This window comes from Pan paniscus, chromosome 1, assembly GCF_029289425.2.
Source record: "Pan paniscus chromosome 1, NHGRI_mPanPan1-v2.0_pri, whole genome shotgun sequence".
NCBI classification, from domain to species: Eukaryota; Metazoa; Chordata; class Mammalia; order Primates; family Hominidae; genus Pan; species Pan paniscus.
In genome coordinates, this window is record NC_073249.2 from 69,267,983 (window position 1) to 69,288,746 (window position 20,764).

General features: G+C 37.1%; 1 protein-coding gene across 1 annotated transcript in view; it reads left to right on the forward strand.

The window, feature by feature from the left end:
* The window catches only part of ACBD6 (acyl-CoA binding domain containing 6), a 216,953-nt gene that overhangs the window by 11,199 nt on the left and 184,990 nt on the right, over positions 1-20,764 (forward strand). Inside the window, exon 3 of the mRNA XM_003824722.5 lies at positions 2,256-2,352. Within this exon, the coding sequence (XP_003824770.1) occupies positions 2,256-2,352 (97 nt within the window). The remainder of the gene's footprint in view (positions 1-2,255; positions 2,353-20,764) is intronic.

Sequence of the window (20,764 nt, forward strand, 5' to 3'; positions counted from 1 at the left end):
GTCCCACATAAAATCTGGTCCCCTGGATACATTTCCTGCCTGCCAACCGTTTGTTACCCAACTGTTAGGAGATACAGAGCTTGAACCCAGATATAAATCACGTATGTCACTAACCACACTGTTTAGTTCAGCTGATATTTTTTTGTATAGGACAGTCTCAGTGAAGGAAGCAGTGCATTGATTATATTCTTGCACAAGTTTTTTGGTTGATGATAACCAGCCAACATATTATTACTGTTCTAAAGAATACCTGATGTTAACGTTGACTCTGAGTTTTTTGTTATAATTTATGAAATTTTATACGTTTATTTTTTTCTGTGCTTTGCCTGTTTCTCCATTGTTTTTAGCAATTAAAAAATTTAGATTTTATAGCCACCATAATAATAGTTTATGCAAGAACATCAACGAATGATTAAATATTAGATGACAAAATATTGGGGAACTGTTAGAGAAAAACTATTGAGGAAAATTGTTGTTAAAATGCTAGGTGAAAAACTATTGGGGAGCAAAACCGTGGGTTACAGGCTGACCCACCATTTACTTTTTAATTATGAGAGAGAAACCTGACAGTTACTGCCGTTACCAAACCATGAATCTTATTGATGATGGGACAGACTGACATCACGTGCCCCCAGTGTGATGCATTGAAAAGGGCATGTCACCTATATATTACTCTGCTGAAATAATTTAACCCAATTCTAATCATGATTAATCATTTTTGGCAAGAACACTGTAGGTAAGGAAACAATTAGACAAATTCAAATTGAGGGATATGTTATAAAACAGTTGGACTCTTAAAAAATACCAACAATGTGGAAGACAAAAAAGCTGAAGATACATGAAACTCAATGCTGTATGTGGATCTTGATTGGTTCCTGGTGTGGGAGAAGAAAGCCATAAAGGACATTATTGGGACAATCAGGAAAATCTGAATGTATAGCCTCTATATTGTATAATAGTAATTGATGATAAATTTCCTGAGTTTGTGTAAGCTGATCTATTTAGGGATGAAGTGTTATGATGCATATAAGTAATTCTTAAGGAATTCAGTGAAAATAAATTTAGAAAACCTCAGAAAGATGTTATATTCATCATAGAAGCAGGAAGGTAGTGAAAAAATGTGGGATTGAGTTCTGTTTGACAGCAAATCAGGGAAATCGAGAAACACTGGTTGGAATTTAGAAAGAATTGGCAGGGAAAAACCAAGAAGAAGGCCTGTCTGTTGGGGGGGCAGGGGGGTAGATGACCCAAAAGGAAGCTCAGGACTAAAATGTTGCTTTTGCCATTTATATTGTAGGAAGTCCCTAACGTACTCATTAGTATTCTTTAGTTGCTGTTGTTTTTTTTTGTTTTGTTTTTTTGTTTTTTTTGAGACAGAATTTTGCTCTGTTGCCCAGGCTGGAGTGTGGTGGTGCCATCTCAGCTTACTGCAACCTCTGCCTCCCAGGTTCAAGCAATTCTCCTGCCTCGGCCTCCAGAGTAGCTGGACTACATACAGGCGCACACCACCACGCCTGGCTAATTTTTGTATCTTTAGTAGAGATGGGGTTTCACCATGTTGGCCAGGCTGGTCTCAAACTCCTGACCTCAGGTGGTCCACCTGCCTCAGCCTCCCAAAGTGCTGGGATTACAGGCGTGAGCCATCAAGCCTGGCCAGTATTCTTATTTCTGCCCTCACCATCCCTTACTTTGGAAGTCCCAGACTAAGTCCCCAGGATCAGTTACTAGAAGCTTATAGATGAGATAACAGCAGAAAGGGAAGGTGGATTTCTTGTATCTTAGTAAGAAGTTTGATGCATTTTCCTTGGGAATATTGTTTTTTATGTGATGATTAGTTTCTGTACGACCAAAATGCCATAAGCACAGTTAATTTATGAGAATAATCTCTATTAGTCTGTAGATCATACATCCTCAATAGGGTGAAATTTTGTTTGAGGAAATTATAAAATCTTAGATTACAGTGGTTTGTGGTCTTTCAAAATTTAATAGCTATGCATTGTATCTGTGTTTTTAAAATTTCACGGGGAGGACGATTAGGAAAAAAAATGTCTGAAAAGGCTGCTTAGGTAGGGCAATAAGGTCTGTATAGCTCTAGACCAATGTAAATGCAAAAAGACAGAGCTTCTCTATCCATAGCTTATTATGTCTATATTCAGAGACCCTTGAAATGTGCATACAATTTTTTTAATAATAAGAAAAATGCTGTCTGTGTTATTTGCATAATGACAGGCGATTTTGGATATTCCATATTGTAGGGAAGCATGGAAAGCACTTGGTGATTCAAGCCCCAGCCAAGCAATGCAGGAATATATCGCAGTAGTTAAAAAACTAGATCCAGGTTGGAATCCTCAGGTAAGACTTAATGATTATAAATAATACTTTCCAAAAACTTATGATCCTTCTCTGAAATAAATGTCTAAAACTAAGCTTAAAGTAACATGCTTAAAGTTTTACTTTCTTGAAATATTTTAAAGTTATTGTAATATTTATCTAATAAAATAATTGCTGGCCAGGTGTGGTGGCTCATACCTGTAATCCCAGCACTCTGGGAAGCCAAGCCAGGTGGTTCACCTGAGGTAAGAGTTCAAGACCGGCCTGGCCAGCATGGTGAAATCTCATCTCTACTAAAAATACAAAAATTAGCTGGACGTGGTGGTACACACCTGTAATCCCAGCTACTCAGGAAGCTGAGGCAGGAGAATCAATTGAACCTGGGAGGCTGAGGCTGCAGTGAGCCAAAATCAGGCCACTGCACTCCCGCCTGGGTGACAGTGTGAGACTCCATCTCAGAAAAATAAAAAAAATTAATAATAATTACTTAAATAGTAATATAACCAGCTACTGATGCTGAGAACTTCTCTGAGTTGCAGAGTTTTTGAAAGCAGAAAAATTTGAATTACATAAGAATTGGAAAGAGTTTAACTTGAGATTATCATGCTGGAAAAAAGGTTACTCTTGGATTTCGTTTTTATGATCACCTTCTATGCAAGGGCAAAATGCTTATTAGGGATAAAAGATGAATAAGACATGATTTCTGCCATTATGTAGTTTAAAGTGTAATAGAGAAGATAAAACATATCAAAATATATATCTTTAATAGTATAAAACAATAATAATGTAAATGCTAGGGAATCCAGCAGGAAAAGGGATTGCTTTGGACTTTGGAAGCATTGGATATTGTTCACTTAAATATACCCTGTTTTTCTCATATACTTATTGGAGAACATCTAGAAAGAATTTAATAAAGGTGAGGTTACTATTTAAGAATATTGTTAAATGATTAACAGGTATTTCAGTGAGATAGAGGTTGCATTGTACCACGTAAAAAATGCAAATTGAATTTTTTTCAATAAAAATATTAAGGCCAAACATTTTAGCAGTTAATGAATTAAACAATTTTCAATGTTTTTGTAATAATTACATAATTTCATGGGTACATAGTTGTTACTGGTATGAAGGAATTTGTTCCATTAATCATGGAATCTGAAAAATCTCAGACGTTAGGAACTTTAAAAGATTATATATTATGACATATTAAAAATGTATCTTAAGAGTACAAAGTGGGAGAGATAACCAACTTTGGATATCTTTAATGATATGACTGCCTTTTAGAAGTCATTGAAAAATGTCCTTTTTTTTTTTTTTTTTTTTATGAGACAGAGTCTCACTCTATCACTCAGACTGGAGCACAGTAGTAGGATCTTGGCTTAATGTAACCTCCACCTCCCAGGTTCAAGTGATTCTCCCACTTCAGCCTCTGGGACTATAGGTGCACACCACTACACCTGGCTAATTTTTAAATTTTTTTTCTTTTTTCTTTTTTTTTTTTTTTGAGACAGAGTCTCACTCTGTCACCCAGGCTGGAGTGCAGTGGCGCAATCTCGGCTCACTATAAGCTCTGCCTCCTGGGTTCATGCCATTCTCCTGCCTCAGCCTCCTGAGTAGCTGGGACTACAGGCGTCCACCACCACACCCGGTTAATTTTTTTATTTTTATTTTTATCTTTAGTAGAGATGGGGTTTCACCGTGTTAGCCAAGTTGGTCTCGATCTCCTGACCTCGTGATCTGCCCGCCTCGGCCTCCCAAAGTGCTGGGATTACAGGGGTGAGCCACTGCGCCTGGCCTCTTTTTTTTTTTTAAGTAGAGATAGGGTTTTGCCATGTTGGCCAGGCTGATCTTGAACTCCTGATCTCATGTGATCCACCCGCTTCGGCCTCCCAAAGTGCTGGGATTATAGGCATGAGAAATTTCCTTATGTTTCTGATGTGCATGAGTCTTCATTTTCAGAAATTTTCTATTTTATTATCTTTTATAAGACACCAAATATGCATACAAATATGTTTCTCAAGGTTCTGAGGGCTTAAAATCTGAAAATCAGTGCTCAAAACAGGTGCCCCCTGAGCTGAACTCAGCCTGAACAACTGTTGCACAATGTTTAGAAATGAAACAAAACTTGAATGTGAGTGCCTTTAGGCAGAGTATTTTTCAGGTCCAGTCACTGTGTTCTCATCCTTCCCTGTTGATTTATACTACACTATTGGTGATGCTTGGCCTATGAAGGCATTTTAGTTTATAAATTCTGATAAAAGAATTTATGATTTCTTACCTTCAGTACTTCAGTAAAATTTTGTTAACTATTACTCTTAAAATGCTTGCAGGCCAAGCGCAGTGGCTCACGCCTGTAATCCCAACACTTTGGGAGGCTGAAGCGGGTGGATCACCTGAGGTCAGGAGTTTGAGACCAGCCTGACCAACATGGTGAAACCCCGTCTCTACTAAAAAATGCAAAAATTAGCCAGCAATGGTGGCAAGTGCCTGTAGTCCCAGCTATGCGGGAGCCTGGGGCAGGAGAATCGCTTGAACCCGGGAGGCAGAGGTTGCAGTGAGCCGAGGTTGTGCCATTGCACTCCAGCCTGGGCGACAGAGCAAGACTCCATCTCAAAAAAAAAAAAAGACTTGCAGATTCCAAACAGGTGTTGAGGATGCTTTTTAAAAATGTTTAAATCTAACCTATTGAACATACACTTGAGTAAACCAAGCAGAACCAAAGGCACTTTCATATTCTTTAATTAATTATTTAATACATTAAATAATAAACTTTAAAAAATTAATATATTTAATACATTAAATAACATTAAAAGAATATATAACATACTATTCTAAAAGTATTTTAACATTGGAATCCAGTTGTAAGGAGGAATTTTATTTTTTATTTACATTTTAGTTTTTAGTTTAAACACTGAGCTGGTCCCCTTTGACTCATGGCTTTTTTTTTTTGTCTTTACTTTTAAACTGTTAGGAGGCAGATCATAACCTCCATCTCAGAAGAGATTTGGCATTTAGTTCATTATCTTTTAGGTTAAATAATAATTTTCTTTTGATATTCTAAAAAATAAAATAAAATAAGAACAACACTCATTCTGAATGTGCTGAGTTTTTTTTTATTTTTTTGAGATGGAGTCTCTCTCTGTCACCCAGGCTGGAGTGCGGTGGCACAATCTCAGCTTACTGCACCCTCCGCCTCCCAGGTTCAAACAATTCTTCTGCCTCAGCCTCCTGAATAGCTAGCATGAGCCACTGCACCTGGCCTGAATGTGCTGAGTTCTTTACATGTATTGTCTTTTGATATCTTCACAAAAAGTCTTCACAGTTAGAAACTACTATAATCTGCATTTCAAAAACGAGGAAATTCAGACACAGACAGATTTAGTAACTTGCCTAAAATTAGCCAGCTAAGGCCAGGTGTGGTGGCTCACTCCTATAATTCCTATAATTTGGGAGGCTGAGGCAGGAGGATCACTTGAGGCCAGGAGTTTGAGAGCAGCCTGGGCAACAAAGCAAGACCCCATCTCTATTTTTTAAAAAAAAAAACAAAAAAATTAGCCAGGCACGGTGGTGTGCCCTGTAGTCTCAGCTACCTGGGAGACTGAGGTGGGAGAATCCATTGAACGTAGGAGTTCAGGGTTGCAGTCAGCTGTGATTGCACCACTGCACTCCAGTCTGGGTGACAGAGTGAGACCCCATCTCAAAAAAAAAAAGCCAACTAACAAAAGATGGCACTGGATTTAGACCTATATTTATATGAGTCCAGAGCCCTGTTGTTAACCACTCTGCTATCTGTTCTACAGCTGATATTGGAAATATATCTATAAGGTGTAAACTTAAGTGTATGTATACGTGTAAAAAATTCAAGGCAGCTATTTTTGTCAAAGCTCTGTGGTACCTTGAGGTATAAAACAATGCTTTAAAATTCATCTTTAAAAATAACTATGTTTTCTGTTATGTGTTTCATCTTATGTCAAGAATATATTGTTCAATGTCTACTATAATTAAGGCAATTATTTTGCCTTTGTTTTGGGGGGAGGGTAAGTTTTTTTTTGTTTTGTTTTTACAGTTTTGAATAATATAAGGAACTTCTGTAAGGCCTTTATCCAGATTCACTGCTGGTTATATTTGCTTTATCATTCTCTTTCTTTACACATAGACACACATGTATGTAACACACACACACACACACACACAACACACACATAAATAAATTTTTCCAAATTGTTTGAGATAAGTTGGAGACATCATGTTCCTTTATCACTGGTTCAGGATTTTTTTCCTAAGAAAAAGAACCTTTTCTTATGCAGTGGTCCCTCCTTATCAGGGGATACATTCCAAGACCCCCAGTGAGTACCTGAAACTGTGGCTAGTATTAACCTGATTGCTGTCAGTTGGAAAACATTTCTGTGCACGTCTTCAATCCACAAAGTAAATGTTTTTGTCTTCTATACTGAGTACTTTTGTTGCATTATGGCTGTAATTTTTGTAGTTTAAGGTGTGACAGGAAAACTAGCACAAGTTTTTTTTTTCTTCACAATTTCTTGGGTAGAAGATTTGTTCTTACTATAGACCTTAGTAACCTCAGCATATGATTTTTTTCTTTCCTTAAGTTGAGAACTTTTACCTTTTCACCTAAAGGAAGCAATTTATGGCTTCTCTTTGGCACACTGAATTGCCATTATCACAACTCTTGTACTTTGGGGCCATTATTAAGTAAAATAATGGTTACTTGAACACAAACATGGTACTGCAGCAGTCGACAGTCGATCTGATAACCTTGAACGGAACTAAGTGACTAATGGGCAGGTAGCATATACAGTGCGACTATACTGGCTAGACAAAAGGGTGATTTGTGTTCTAGGCAAGATGGAGTGGGTTGGAGTGGAGGGCGTGAGATGGTGTGAAATTTCATCACACTGCCCAGAATGGTGCACAGTTTAAAACTTAGGAATGGTTTATTTCTCGAATTTTCCATTTAATATTTTGGGTTGGCAGTGGGTAACTGAAATGGTGGAAAGTGAAACTGTGGATAAAGGAGGGCTACTGTATAAGTATACTGTAATGATCAAAATCAGCAATTTTAACATTGATTTAGTATTTTCAAGTCTGTAGTCCATATTCAAATTTATCATTATAATGATAATGTCCTTAATAATGCCCTTCATAATTATTCTTCAAATGCTGATCCATCTTCTAACGCAGGGTCATGCATCGTATTTAGTTGTCATGTATCTTTAGTCTCCTCTAATGGAGCAGTTTCTCAGCCATTTTTTTCCCTTTCTTGCCCATGATACTTTTGCAGATTACAGACCAGTTGTTTGTAGAATGTCCCTTATTTTGGGTTTGCCTGGTGTTTCCTTATAATTAGATTTAGATTATACGTTTTCAGGAAGAATACCACACAATTTCGTCCTCCTCAATGCATCATACCAGGAGGTACATGATATCTGTTTGTCCCAATATTGGGATGTTAACTTTGATCACTTGGGTAAGGTGGTGTCTGCCAGACTTCTCTACTATGAAGTTCCTATTTTTCCCTTTGTAATTAATGGGAAGTTAATTCCTTTTGTAATTAATTAATGAGTACTTTGTGGGGAAACAGTTTGAGACTATGTAAATATCCTTTTCCTAGTCAGATTTCACCCACTAGTTTTAATATTTGTGAATTATTTTTTAACTCCATAATTTTGTCTTCATTTATTATTTAGCATTCCACTGTAAGGATGGACTTTCCCTTTCTGCTCATTTATTCATTGTTGAGAACTTTCCTCCCATTTATTTATTTATTCGTTGTCAAGAACTGTGAAAGGTCTGAGATTTTACTCTACCTGGAACCTGGTAAGTTAGCCTGTTACTGTTTCTTAGATGCTGGCAGAAAGCATAAGACTCTTGGGTCAGAGCCAAAGGGCTTTATTATCCATGGCATGGCAAACTGTATGAGCTTCATTTGGTTTGCATTGATTTTTTTGTGTCCCTCAAATTCCACAGGGATGACGCAGGTGGTCCTAGCTGGATTCTTACATATGCAGTGTATTGTGCTATAGGGAAGGAGCACTGAGCTATGGGGATTGACCACTTTTTTAGCAAGCCTGATTGTTGTCAGGGGATGGAGATATGTTACCTCATCCCTGAAGATGGCTTCCTGCATACACAATCCTGAGAAATGGCCCAGGTAAAGAATGGTCAGGGCCTGGTCTATTGAACAAGAATGTGTAGGGACACTCGGGGCTCATAGTAGATTGCCTCTCTCAACATTCATGTATTTATATCAGTTTAGACTCATGGATTTTTATTCAGTGGGATATAAAAATCCATTAAAATCATTATTTTTTTTGCTACTGGGAGTACCTTCAAGAAGGCTCCTGTATTTATATTGGTATAAACTCGTGGATTTCTCTTTTATTCAGTGGGGTATAATTCATTAAAAGCATTTATTTGGCCATTTGGAGCTTTTTCAAGATGGCTTCTATGTCCTTTTTGATATATCCCCATCATTGAGCATTTTCTTACTTCTTGGCACAAGACATTTCAAGCAGTGTTAGTTTCCTAGGGCCACTGTAGTAAAGTACCACAGACGAGCACATTGTGGTTTAAAACAGCAGAAAATTATTCTCTCACAGTTGTGGAGGTGTTGGAAAGAAGGTGTTAGTAGAGCCATGCTCCCTGTGAAGGTTGTAGAGAAGAATCATTTCTTGCCTCTTCCAGCTTATGGTGGCCCCAGGCATTGTTTGACTTGTGGCAGCCCAGCTCCATTCTTAGCCTCTGTCTTCACATGGCTTTCTTCCCTATGTTTCTATATCCAAATCTCCCTCTCCTTTTTCTGGTAGACACTAGTAATTGAATTTAGGGCCCACCTTAATCCAGTATGACCTCATTTTAACTTACATCTGCCAAGATCCTATTTCCAATTAAGGTCTCATTGACAGGTACTTGGGATTAAGATTTGGGCATACCTTTTTGGGGGTCACAATTCAACTCACTACACAGATTTATCTGATGTTTGCCCTGCCCTATCCCTGGAATTGGCTGCTTCTTTTTAACTCTTTAGTAGAGAATAGTATTTAGAAACCAAGGTCTGGATGCTAGGGTATGTTCATTGCTACTGGAGTGTCATTGCTTCTAGGCCCTCTCAGAAGACAGATCTAAAATTACATACCCTCAAGTGTATGTATCTATAGATACACACACTTTTTTTTTTTTTTTTTTAAGACAGAGTCTCGCTCTGTTGCCCAGGCTGGACAGATTTGCAGCTGTGCAATCTCGGCTCACTGCAACCCCTGCCTTCCGGGTTCAAGCAATTCTCTGCCTCAGCCTCCTGAGTAGCTGGTAGCTGGGATTACAGGCGCCCACCACCACGCCCAGCTAATTTTTGTATTTTTAGTAGAGACGGGGTTTCACCATGTTGGCCAGGCTGGTCTTGAACTCCTGACCTCGTGATCCACCCACCTCAGCCTCCCAAAGTGCTGGGATTAAAGGTGTGAGCCACCGCGCCCAGCCATACACACATTTTGTATATACATGCATACATAACATATGTATGTATACGTATACATACATACGTGGATACACATGTTGAATACATATTCATTGTAGACACAGACATGTGTATACATGTATTAATACTTATATTACTCTGGCACGTGTATATCCTATATCAGTATTTATATATTTATCTACTTGTATACTAAAAACCATAAGTTTATATTCATACCTGTAATTCCAACCCAACACTACAGGGTACGTGATAGCCTTCCCTCTTTCATATTTGTAACTCCTTTCTCCAACAGAACAACCCTGCTCCCAGTATCCTCAATGTAGTTACTCATTTGCTTAAGTCTAGAATATACAGAAAGTAGTTTCAGAATTTCTAACCTATACCACTGTGAAAAGAAAATTTACCAATAAAGTTCTCAATAGGAGTCTTACTTTGTTTTTTGGCAAAATTTATGTATAGTGAAATGTACAAACATTAAGTGTGTAATTCAATGAGTTTTGACAAATAATAAGGCAGTTTTGTAAAAACTTTGGTGAAATTGGAAAATAAGCGCACCCCAGTCACCTTTTTTGGCTACTACTAAATTGACTCTGATCACATGGAAGTATAATAATTTTCTTTAGTGTGAATGCCCTGAGCCATGAGGTAACCCTGTTCTGAAGTGGTTTCCTTGCTTGTAAATAAATAATGTTGACATGTAAAGCAGGACCACCAAACTGTAAGTCTTGTAGTAATTTTAATGTATTTTCCACTCTGGACAAAAAGATGTGTTTTTATTCCTGATAAATATTAATAGTTCTAGAAGAGGACATTTTCCAAATTAAAGAATTAGGTATTTTTTCATAATTCCCGGGTAGTATCTGATATTTTCCATAGCTCTTTGGAGAAGATTCTTGTTCAAGATGCATGGGTAGTATTTCTTTTGAGTCCTATTATACAAAAGCTTTCAAGTACTAATAGCAGAATGATTATATTTGAGTGTATTTGGTATCTTAGTCATATACACTAGGCAAAAACAAAAAAGCAGCCCATTAATGACATTAATGATCTCTCTCCAGATATCACTGATTAAAAGATTAATAGTATGTATTTTGCATATATAATTGTATCCTAATCTGTAATAGATTACCATTTTATATTGAACAAAATATAAAATGAGGCATTTTGTTCTTTTTTCTACCATGTATTAAGGTATTATTGATACTAGTGAGTCATTTATTTCACACATTAGTTTTATACTTACTATGTGCAAGTTGTAGTTCTAGGGGCTGGGGATTTAGCACTGAACACAGCAGAACAACCCCTGCTCTTAGGAAGCTTACAGTCGGACAGAGATAAGTAATAAAGTAAATATTATAGTAAATATTAATAATGTATTAGTAAAGTTGTAGTGTCTTAGAAAGCGATTAGCACTGTGGAGAGAAAGCAGGGAAGAAGAATAGGGCACACAGGAGGCAGGGGTACCTTCTTAATTTAAAATAAGATGGTCAGGAGAGGCTCACTGAAAAGGTAACATTGAGCATAGATTGAAATTAAGTGAAAGAATGAGCCATACAGGGGGAAGAACATTCTGTATAGAGGAAACAGCCAGTGCAAGTCTCTAAAGTAGGATCATGCCTGACGTGCTCTAGAAACTGCAATAAGGACTGAATGTATATGAGAACGAGGGGTGGAGAAATAGAAAATGAGGCAGAGTTGGGCACATGGTATATAGCCTGCTGTAATAAGGATTGTGGCTTTTACTCTGAGAAGCGAAATATACTGATTGTAAACTTGTAAAAAGACTTAGGTATTCCTCCACATTGTCCACTAAATAATATTTTCATGAAAATAATAGAGGCTTATGGAAACAAAAATTCAAACAGTGTGGGAGAGTATAAAATGAAACTTTTAGAACAAGTACCTTGCCCCACACACTCACACACTTTCAGTCCCATTCCCTAGAAGTATCTTTTCACTTGTGACTGTTTCTGTAATCCTCAGAGCTACCTCCGTAACACTGAGCTCTAAATTCTTCTTTTAAAAAAGTTTTCTTTGAAAATTGAACGTTTGTCTGATATATAAATGAAGGTTAACTTAGTTTCTGCAATTCCACTTCTCTTTTGTCCTCTTCCTCCGTTTCTACTCGCATCTAGTAAAACCTTTAGTGACCACCAGAGGGAGCAAAGTTCAACATAAATAAGATGCGTTTTTATTCTCGGGAATTTCTAGTGTTTTCTGTGTGTTTCAGTGGTATTGTTAATACCTTGGTTCTCTCTTGCTTTTTTTTTTTTTAACTTCTTAGATCTTTAAAACTTTTATATTTACTCGGGATCATATTATTAACTTCATTTCTTTTCACCTCACTGATCTGATGATGTTTAGACTAGCATCCATTGTTACTTGTGTGTTGTCCATGGAGAAAAATAGCATAGATGGGAGAACTGACACTCTCCTTTCTTTAGTTCCAGCAGCCAAATAAGTGGTTGTCTAGCTGTCCAGTATCCATCTAGCCTTTTGCAAAATTGGCTGCTATTCATCTGTGGTTTTTGTAACATCAGCTAGTTATCTTTTACCTATAAAAATTATTGAAAGATAGATAAATTTATACCTGTTGTTTATACTTACCTATGAAGGCAGTCATAACTTTTATAATTTATATTTAAAAAAATAACTAAACAGATTTGTTTTTGACAAAAATTTACCTTTGACTTTTTTCTTGTTATTCATATCTAATTTTTGTTGACTGTAAGGTATTAAATTGAGGTTCTCTAGCTGCCTTATGCTAGAGAATAATTCTTTAAGTTATATATTTCTCATGTATTAAAACTCTCATCTCAGAAAGAAATTCACCTGACTGTTGAACTTGATAGTACTCCATCCAGCCTATAGACTCTTCAAGGCAAGGACCGTGTCAGATTCGCCTTTGTGTTACTATTTACCACGTACAAAGTTCAGCACAGGGCCATACCGTAGAGGATACCTAGATTATTCTAATTTCCTTCTAATTCTCTTTTCCAGGGTAAATAACATGAATCCATTACATTTCTCTCTTAGAGTGTATTTCCAACCTTCTGGTTCTTCTTTTGTTTCTTCAAGTTCCAGGGCATAACTTATGCTCAGTATAAGGGGAATACTTTATTTAATTTAATTAGCATTTTTAGAGCATATAGATATGTGGGATGCTATTAGCAATTCCTGAAAAAAGCTACCTGGGAATAAATAGAAAACTTAGCATTTTTGGTTAAAGACTAACAGTGTTGCTGAAGAAATTAAAATATACACAGGGAAAGTGAATTTTGAATTAAGATTTGAGTATGGTAAAGGCCACTTTTAAGGTAATAGAAATATTATAAAGCACAAAGTCTGCATGATTAAGTATTTTTTTGCCCCAAGATTCAGCCTGTGTTGATGATTTTCAAAACTGTGTCTCTCCCTATCATTCTTGCAGTTTTAACCACAGTCTATATTGATTCTAAATTTATTTTTTAGCCCTGATCTTTTCTGTGATCCTGATCAGGGATTAGGGTTTTTAGACCAGGGTCACACACACACACAAAAAAATCAAAAACAAGTGCCTTCGTGGGCCAGGCCATTAACATAAATGAAGGAAGTCGGTTTTGATTTATATAGAGAGAATCACAAGGTTGTGGTTTGCAGTGAAGTGCATGCCCTATTTAAAGAGGGGAATTGGACGTTAGCTCCAGCCAGTTATCGCCATGAATGCTCAGTAGTGCCAGATCTGATATAAAATCTTGTGTTTTTTTTTTTGTTTTTTTTTTTTTGAGACGGAGTCTCACTCTGTTGTTAGGCTGGAGTACAGTGGTGCGATCTCGGCTCACTGCAGACTCTGCCTCCCGGGTTCCAGCAATTCTCCTGCCTCAGCCTCCTGGATAGCTGGGACTACAGGCACATGCCACCATGCCCAGTTAATTTTTGTATTTTCAGTAGAGACGAGGCCTCACCATGTCGGTTAGGCTGGTGTCGAACTCCTGACCTCAAGTCATCCACCCACCTCGGCCTCCCAAAGTGCTAGATTACAGGCATGAGCCACCGTGCCCAGCCTGAAATCTCATTTTTTAAGTGACATCTTCTGATTTTTTTTAAAGTTAAACATAATGTGAGCCTAATCAAGTACTTCTACAAGCTCCATTTGACTTGAAGAACTCTGCCTTTTTGGCTTTGAGTTTCATGTGCTGGAATACTTGTTGAGCATTTCTGTTTAGTGTTGCATTGGCACTTCAAACTCAACAGGTCTAAAATAGAACTTATCAACTGTCTACCCCCTTACCCTGCCTTCAGATGCTTTCTTCTGCTTCTTTCCTTATTTAATGGTACTGCCATATACTTTCATTCATTCAAGTGAGAAACCTAGCAGTGATCCCTGAATCTTTTCTTACTGCTTTTTCTTAGTGACCTATTTAATTAGTTACCAAGTGTCACTAATTTTATCTTTTAAGTAATCTGCATCTATCACTTTCTTTCTACCCCTACTGCCTCTTTCTTAATATATCATCATCTCTTGCCTAGGCTGTTGCAATGCCTCCTGTATTCTCCTTGTTTTGAGTGTGGTCCCTCTCAGTTCTGTTTTCCACATTGCTTCTGACATGACTTATCTGAATGTATATCTGACCATGTTTACCCCATTTAAAAGTGGTTCCCCTTTACTTACAGGCTAAATTAGCATGATATACAAAGTCCACCACAATCTGGTTTATATCCACATTTGAGTCCCACCTTTTATCCCTCTTCATCTTTTATTTTAGATTCCAGTACTATCAGACTGCTTGTATTTTCTGCTTGTATTTTCTTTTTTTCTTTGGTTTTGAGACAGGGTCTGGCTCTATCACCCAGGCTGGAGTGCAGTGGTGCGATCTCTGCTCACTGCACCTTCTGCCTCCGGGGCTCAAGCCATCCTCCCACCTCAGCCTCCTGAATACCTGGGACTACAGGTGCGTGTCACCACACCCAGCTAGTTTTTTGTATTTTTAATAGGGACAGGGTTTCGCCATGTTGCCCAGGCCAGTCTTGAACTCCTGGACTCAAGCAGTCCGCCCACCTCGGCCTCAAAGTGCTGGGATTACAGGCATACCTGCCATACTGCTTGTATTTTCCTACAAATATATGGGGTACCTGTGAAATTTTGTTACATGTATATAGTGCTGTACTGATCAAATCAGGGTATTTCGGGTATCTGTACATTTTTGTCAAGTGTAGTCCCTCTACTCTGCTATCAAACATTGAATTTATTCCTTCTTTCTTACTGTATGTTTATACCCTTTAACCCACTTCTCTTCATTTTCCCCTCTTCCCCCTACTTGCCCCTCCCACTCTCTGTTATGTGTCTTTCCACTCTCTACCTCCATGTGATCAAATTTTTTAGCTCATATATATAAATGAGAACAAGTGATATTTGTCTTTTTGTGTCTGGCTTATTTCACTTAAGATAATGACCTCAAGTTCCATCCATGTTGCTGCAAATAACATTTCATTCTTTTTTATAGCTGCATAATATTTCATTGTGTATATATACCACATTTTATTTATTCATTCATCCGTGATAGACATTTAGGTTGACTTTTTATCTTTGCCATTGTGAATAGTGCTGCAATAAGCATGCAAGTATTGATTTCTTTAGAGAAGAGGCTTTAAATGAGATTGATGAATATTTTGTTTGTTTTTAGAGACAAGGTCTTGCTGTGTTGCCCAGGCTGGAGTGCAGTGGTGCAATCCTAGCTCATTGCAGCCTCAAACTCCTGGGCTCAAGTGATCTTCCCACCTTGGCCTCCTAAGTAGCTGGGACTACAGGTGTGTGCCATCACACCAGCGAATTTTCTTTTTCTTTTTCTTTGGTAGAGATGTGGTCTTGCATGTTGCCTGGGCTGGTCTTGAACACCTGGGCTCAAGTGATCCTCCTGCCTTGGCCTCTCAAAGTGCTGGTGTTACAGGTGTGAGCCACTGTGCCCAGCCAAATGGATATTTGAAATAGGCATTTCTCTAGTATAAACTTCTTTTTAAAAAAGGGATTTATAGGCCGGGTGCGGTGACTCATGCCTGTAATCCCAGCACTTTGGGAGGCCAAGGTGGGCAGATCATCTGAGGTCAGGAGTTTGAGACCAGCCTGACCATCATGGTGAAACCCCGTCTCTACTAAAAATACAAAAATTAGCCAGCAATGGTGGTACTGTAATCCCAGCTACTTGGGAGGCTGAGGCAGGAGAATTGCTTGAACCTGGGAGGCAGAGGTTGCAGTGAGCCGAGATTGTGCCATTGCACTCCAGCCTGGGCGACACAGCATGACTCCATATCAAAAAAAAAAAAAAAAAGAGATTTATAGAGCGGGAAAATTTTGCTTCAGGAATGAGGCATAAAGTCCAAAATTCCTTGTCTAGATTGTATTGTTCTAAGTATTATAAATTGAATTGTTGTTTAATTCAGTGGACTATAGAGGGCAGTGTTTCACAGTTTAAAGTTACTGATTTTTCTGTGAAACTAAATACACTTCAATTATGCTTATTTTGTGTATTTCTCTAATAGACACACAATAAAAACTATAAGATTAGAAATTATTTTTTAGCTGTACTTAATAAATAAAAATACATTTTAATGTAAAATTATAATAATTTCAATAAAGATAATCTTATTATCTTTACATCCCAAAATGATGTACTTTTGGGATAATAGATTAGAACTAAAAATGACTTTGTTTTCTTATTCAATCCATGTAAGTTAAGAAAAATAAGCATCATATGGTGATCTAAATTTATTAGAAAATTTAGAGAAAATTAGTATCCTGTGCAACTAAAATTTTCTTTTGCAAAGGAATTTTTTGTTTTTTGTTTTTTTTTTAAAGAGATGGAGTCTCACTATGTTGTCTAGGCTAGACCTGAACTCCTGGGCTCAAGTGATCCTCCTGCCTCATCCTTCCAAGTAGCTGGGACTACAGGTGCACACTGCCTTGCCCAGCTCCCAGAAGACTTTTTAAGACTTCTTATTTGTGCATTAGAGCAGAATAAGCTTTTTGCAGATACAACAGTTACACATTTTAGTAGATTAATTGAATTATGATGTTAAAGCTATAGCTAAAAGAAATAATCTAGAAATAGTTTCTTTCCTGATTTTAATAAAACATTTCTGACTTATTTTAGTAAAAAAGTAACCTGTGTGTATTAGTTGGGAATTAAGAACTAGAACTGCATTTTATCTGTTTTTTAAATTATAAGGAGATTATTTTTTCTGCTGAAAAAAAACATTCGTTCTAATGATAAACTCTATTATGACATGTTTTGTTACTAGGAACAGAGATTGATTATATTTTGGGCCAAATTTATTAACCTCCATATAGAGGTAATTTTCAGTACAGAAAAGCATGGTGTGTTATTAAAAATATTTAATGGTCTATCCTACTGACTTTATAAAGAGTTATGCAATATTTAGGAACTGTAGGATTCTTAATGCTTGTGTGTATGCTCTTATATGTGTGTATGTGTTTGTTAGTGGTCCCTGTTTGTGGTTTAAAAATGTATAGCAGTCCTCCCTGATCTATAGTTTTGCTTTCTGAGGGGTTTCAGTCACCTGAGGTCAATGGTGGTCCAAAAATATTAAGTGGAAAATTCCAGAAGTAAACAATTGATAAGTTTTAAATTGCACGCCCTGTTGTGATAAAATCTCTCCTGTCCCACTCCATACATCCCTTTGTCAAGATGTATCCATTACCTGTTCCTATATAGGAAAAAACATAGTATATATAGGGCTCTGTAGTATCTACAGTTTGAGGCATCTACTAGGGGTCTTAGAATACATACCCCATGGATAAGGGGGTATAATGTTATACAAAGCATTAGATTGTGTAATGTTTTGGTTAGCTTCAGAGGGGAACTGGTGAATAGATATATAGTCTGATATATTCATTGGATATTTTCACCTTTCTTCCATCCATGTACTTGTGTTGTTTTTGAGTTTTCTTGTTTTTTTTGTTTGTTTTTTTTTTTTTTTGAGACAGAGTCTCACTCTGTTGCCCAGGCTGAGCGCAATGGCATGATCTCAGCTCACTGCAACCTCTGTCTCCCGGGTTCAAGCAATTCTCCTGCCTCAGCCTCCCAAGTAGCTGGGATTACAGGTGCCTGCCACCATGCCCGGCTCATTTTTGTATTTTTCGTAGAGACGGGGTTTCACCATGTTGACCAGGCTGGTCTCAAACTCCCGACCTCAGGTGATCCACCCGCCTTGGCCTTCCAAAGTGCTGGGATTATAGGCGTGAGCCACTGTGCCCGGCTGAGTTTTCTTGTTTTATTTGCCAGTTGTACTTTTAAATTTTCTTTTGTGATACTTGTCAGTTGAGGAAAAGAAGCATTGTATTAGCCTATATGTGTGCATAGGCGAAAACCTTTGAGTGACAACTTCATTCTTTTTTTTTAAAAAAAAATTTAACCCATTTATGCCTAGTGTTCTATTATTGGAATGCAAAGCTTGTGGGAATTATTTACATCCTACTGCTCAAGGTCATTGCCAAGGTCTGATTTTCACAAAAAAAATTTTCAACCTCCGGCATAAATGAGTTAATGATATAACTTAAACAGAACTTGTGAATGCTTTTTGGCTTCACATTCCATCTTTAACACCATAGTTTTGCATCAGAGATCTCAAATGATTTTACCTGGGGATAAACTTCTAGTCTTTCATTGGTATTGGTGGGATTGGGTTGCATTGGAACCAGATTCAGATTTTGGTATGTGATAGTTGTTTGTTTTGCTATTTTCCCCTAGCCATAATATATACCTGAGTGCCTAGACATGATAAATGTTATCTTCCAGTTGTCCTGTTTTTCCTTAGGTTGAATTTTAATATATTCGATAACAAATTTAGTGAAACTCTTAATAATCCGTGTTGTTGATTTAAGTAAAAGGGAAAATGAAAAGTGCCCCACCAACTCTTTCTAGGTGTTATAGCATTTTCCATCATATGGTAAACACTAGGTCATTTTACTTTATTTTTTTACATAAATGTTCATAGTCGCTTTATTTATAATAACCCCAAACTGGAAACCAAAATTTCCATCAACAGGAGAAGGCTAAACAAATTATGGTGTATCTACAGAATGGAATACTAAATAGGACCAAACTATTGGTATACATAACATGGTGGCTCATGCCTGTAATCCCAGCACTTCGGGAGGCCAGGATGGGAGGACTGCTTGAGCATAAGAGTTCAAGACCAGCCTGGGCAATACAGCAAGACCTCATCGCTACAAAAATAAAAAATTAGCTGAGTGTGGTGGTTTACACCTGTGGTCCCAGTTACTCAGGAGGTTGAGATGGGAGGATCGCTTGAGCCCAGGAGGTTGAGGCTATAGTGAACTCTGATCATGCCACGGCACTCCAGCCTGGGCCACAGAGTGGGACCCCATGTGAAAAATAAATAAATAAATAAAATTCTAGAAAGTGCAAACTACAGTGACAGAAACCAGATCAGTGGTTGCCTGGGGATACAAAGTAGGAATAAACAGCAGGGATTACAAAAGGGACACAAGGAAACTTTCCGAGATGGTGGATATATATGTTCATCATCTCAACTGTGGCAGTGGTTTCACCAATATACATCAAAACTCATCAAACTGTACAATTTAAATATGCACAGTTATTATATTATTTCATTTAGGCTGTTAAAATAGCACCACCTTTCACTGTCAAAACTATCTCAGTTTGAATGCTGGTAATATTCTATTTCTTGATCTGGATGCTGGCTTAATGGATTTTTAAATCTGGGTGTTGATTTCATATTTATTCAGTTTGTGAAAACCCACTTAAAATATGTACATTTTTCTATATACATGTTAACTTCAACTCCTTTCCTCTCCACAAAAAGCCTGAATCCCTGAAAGGGACATGTAGAAAATGTCCCAGGTGGACAGTAAATTACAGGGAGACAACACTGGATCATTTTAAATGTAGATCCTGAAAGTCTGTTGATTTGGATTTGAAATCCAGTGAAGGAGGATATTTTTTTATTCTCCATTTGTTTTAAAAATACACTGGTACAAAAGTAGGTGAAATTATATAACACAGACTTAATGAATGTATTATTTCTATTCTAATATATTCGATAGCTAAAAAGTTTTTAGGTAAAAAGCCAGAAAGATTCTATTAGTCTCAATTAGTCCTTTTAACAATCTTGTAGAGAAAATAATTCCCCTCTTACAGATGAGGAAGCTAAGGATCAGAGAGGTTAAGTAACCTAGCCCATAGCCAGAATGTCCAAAAGCAAAATTTCAGGCCTAGGCTTGCTTAACTTAGATACCTGAATTATTTTCTCCACATGACATTACACAACACATTTTAGAAGATTTTTTTTTTAGCTTTTCAGATATATTTTATGTTGTATTTCTTTAAATATCAGCTATTTGGCCATATTTTATTGGAGGCTGGTGCTCTTTTCTAGGGCTGCATGCCCTTTTAAAAGCAAGTATGAATTTCACCTGTATTTAAGCTATTCTAATATACCTCTCATTTTATAACTTTTTAAAGAGCAGTATACTCCAGATGTGTTTCAGGATGGCTTTATAGCTTTCTGTGCTACCTTGACAACATAGTGCTATCTCTTCTTGTATTTCTCCCTGCGTATAAGTGAATATTAGCAGAATTATGAATAAATTGGAAATTGTAAATGAATAGAAAAGTGGTCTTTAATTCAGTAAGAATTGGTAGTCTTTGGAAGTATTTTGAAATACTACTTTTAGATTTACAGGGAGGCAAAATCTCAACATGGAATGAATATTATAATTTCATAATTTTAACCCTATTATGTATAAGATTGACTATGGGTGTGTGTATGTATATACATATATATACAGGTGTTAATATGGACGTTACTTTTTAGTACAAGTAAAAGGTTATAAGAAATATTTTAATCAAGTGAATCCAGAACTTATTTTGGTGGTGGTGATGGTTTCATTTGTATGTTTAT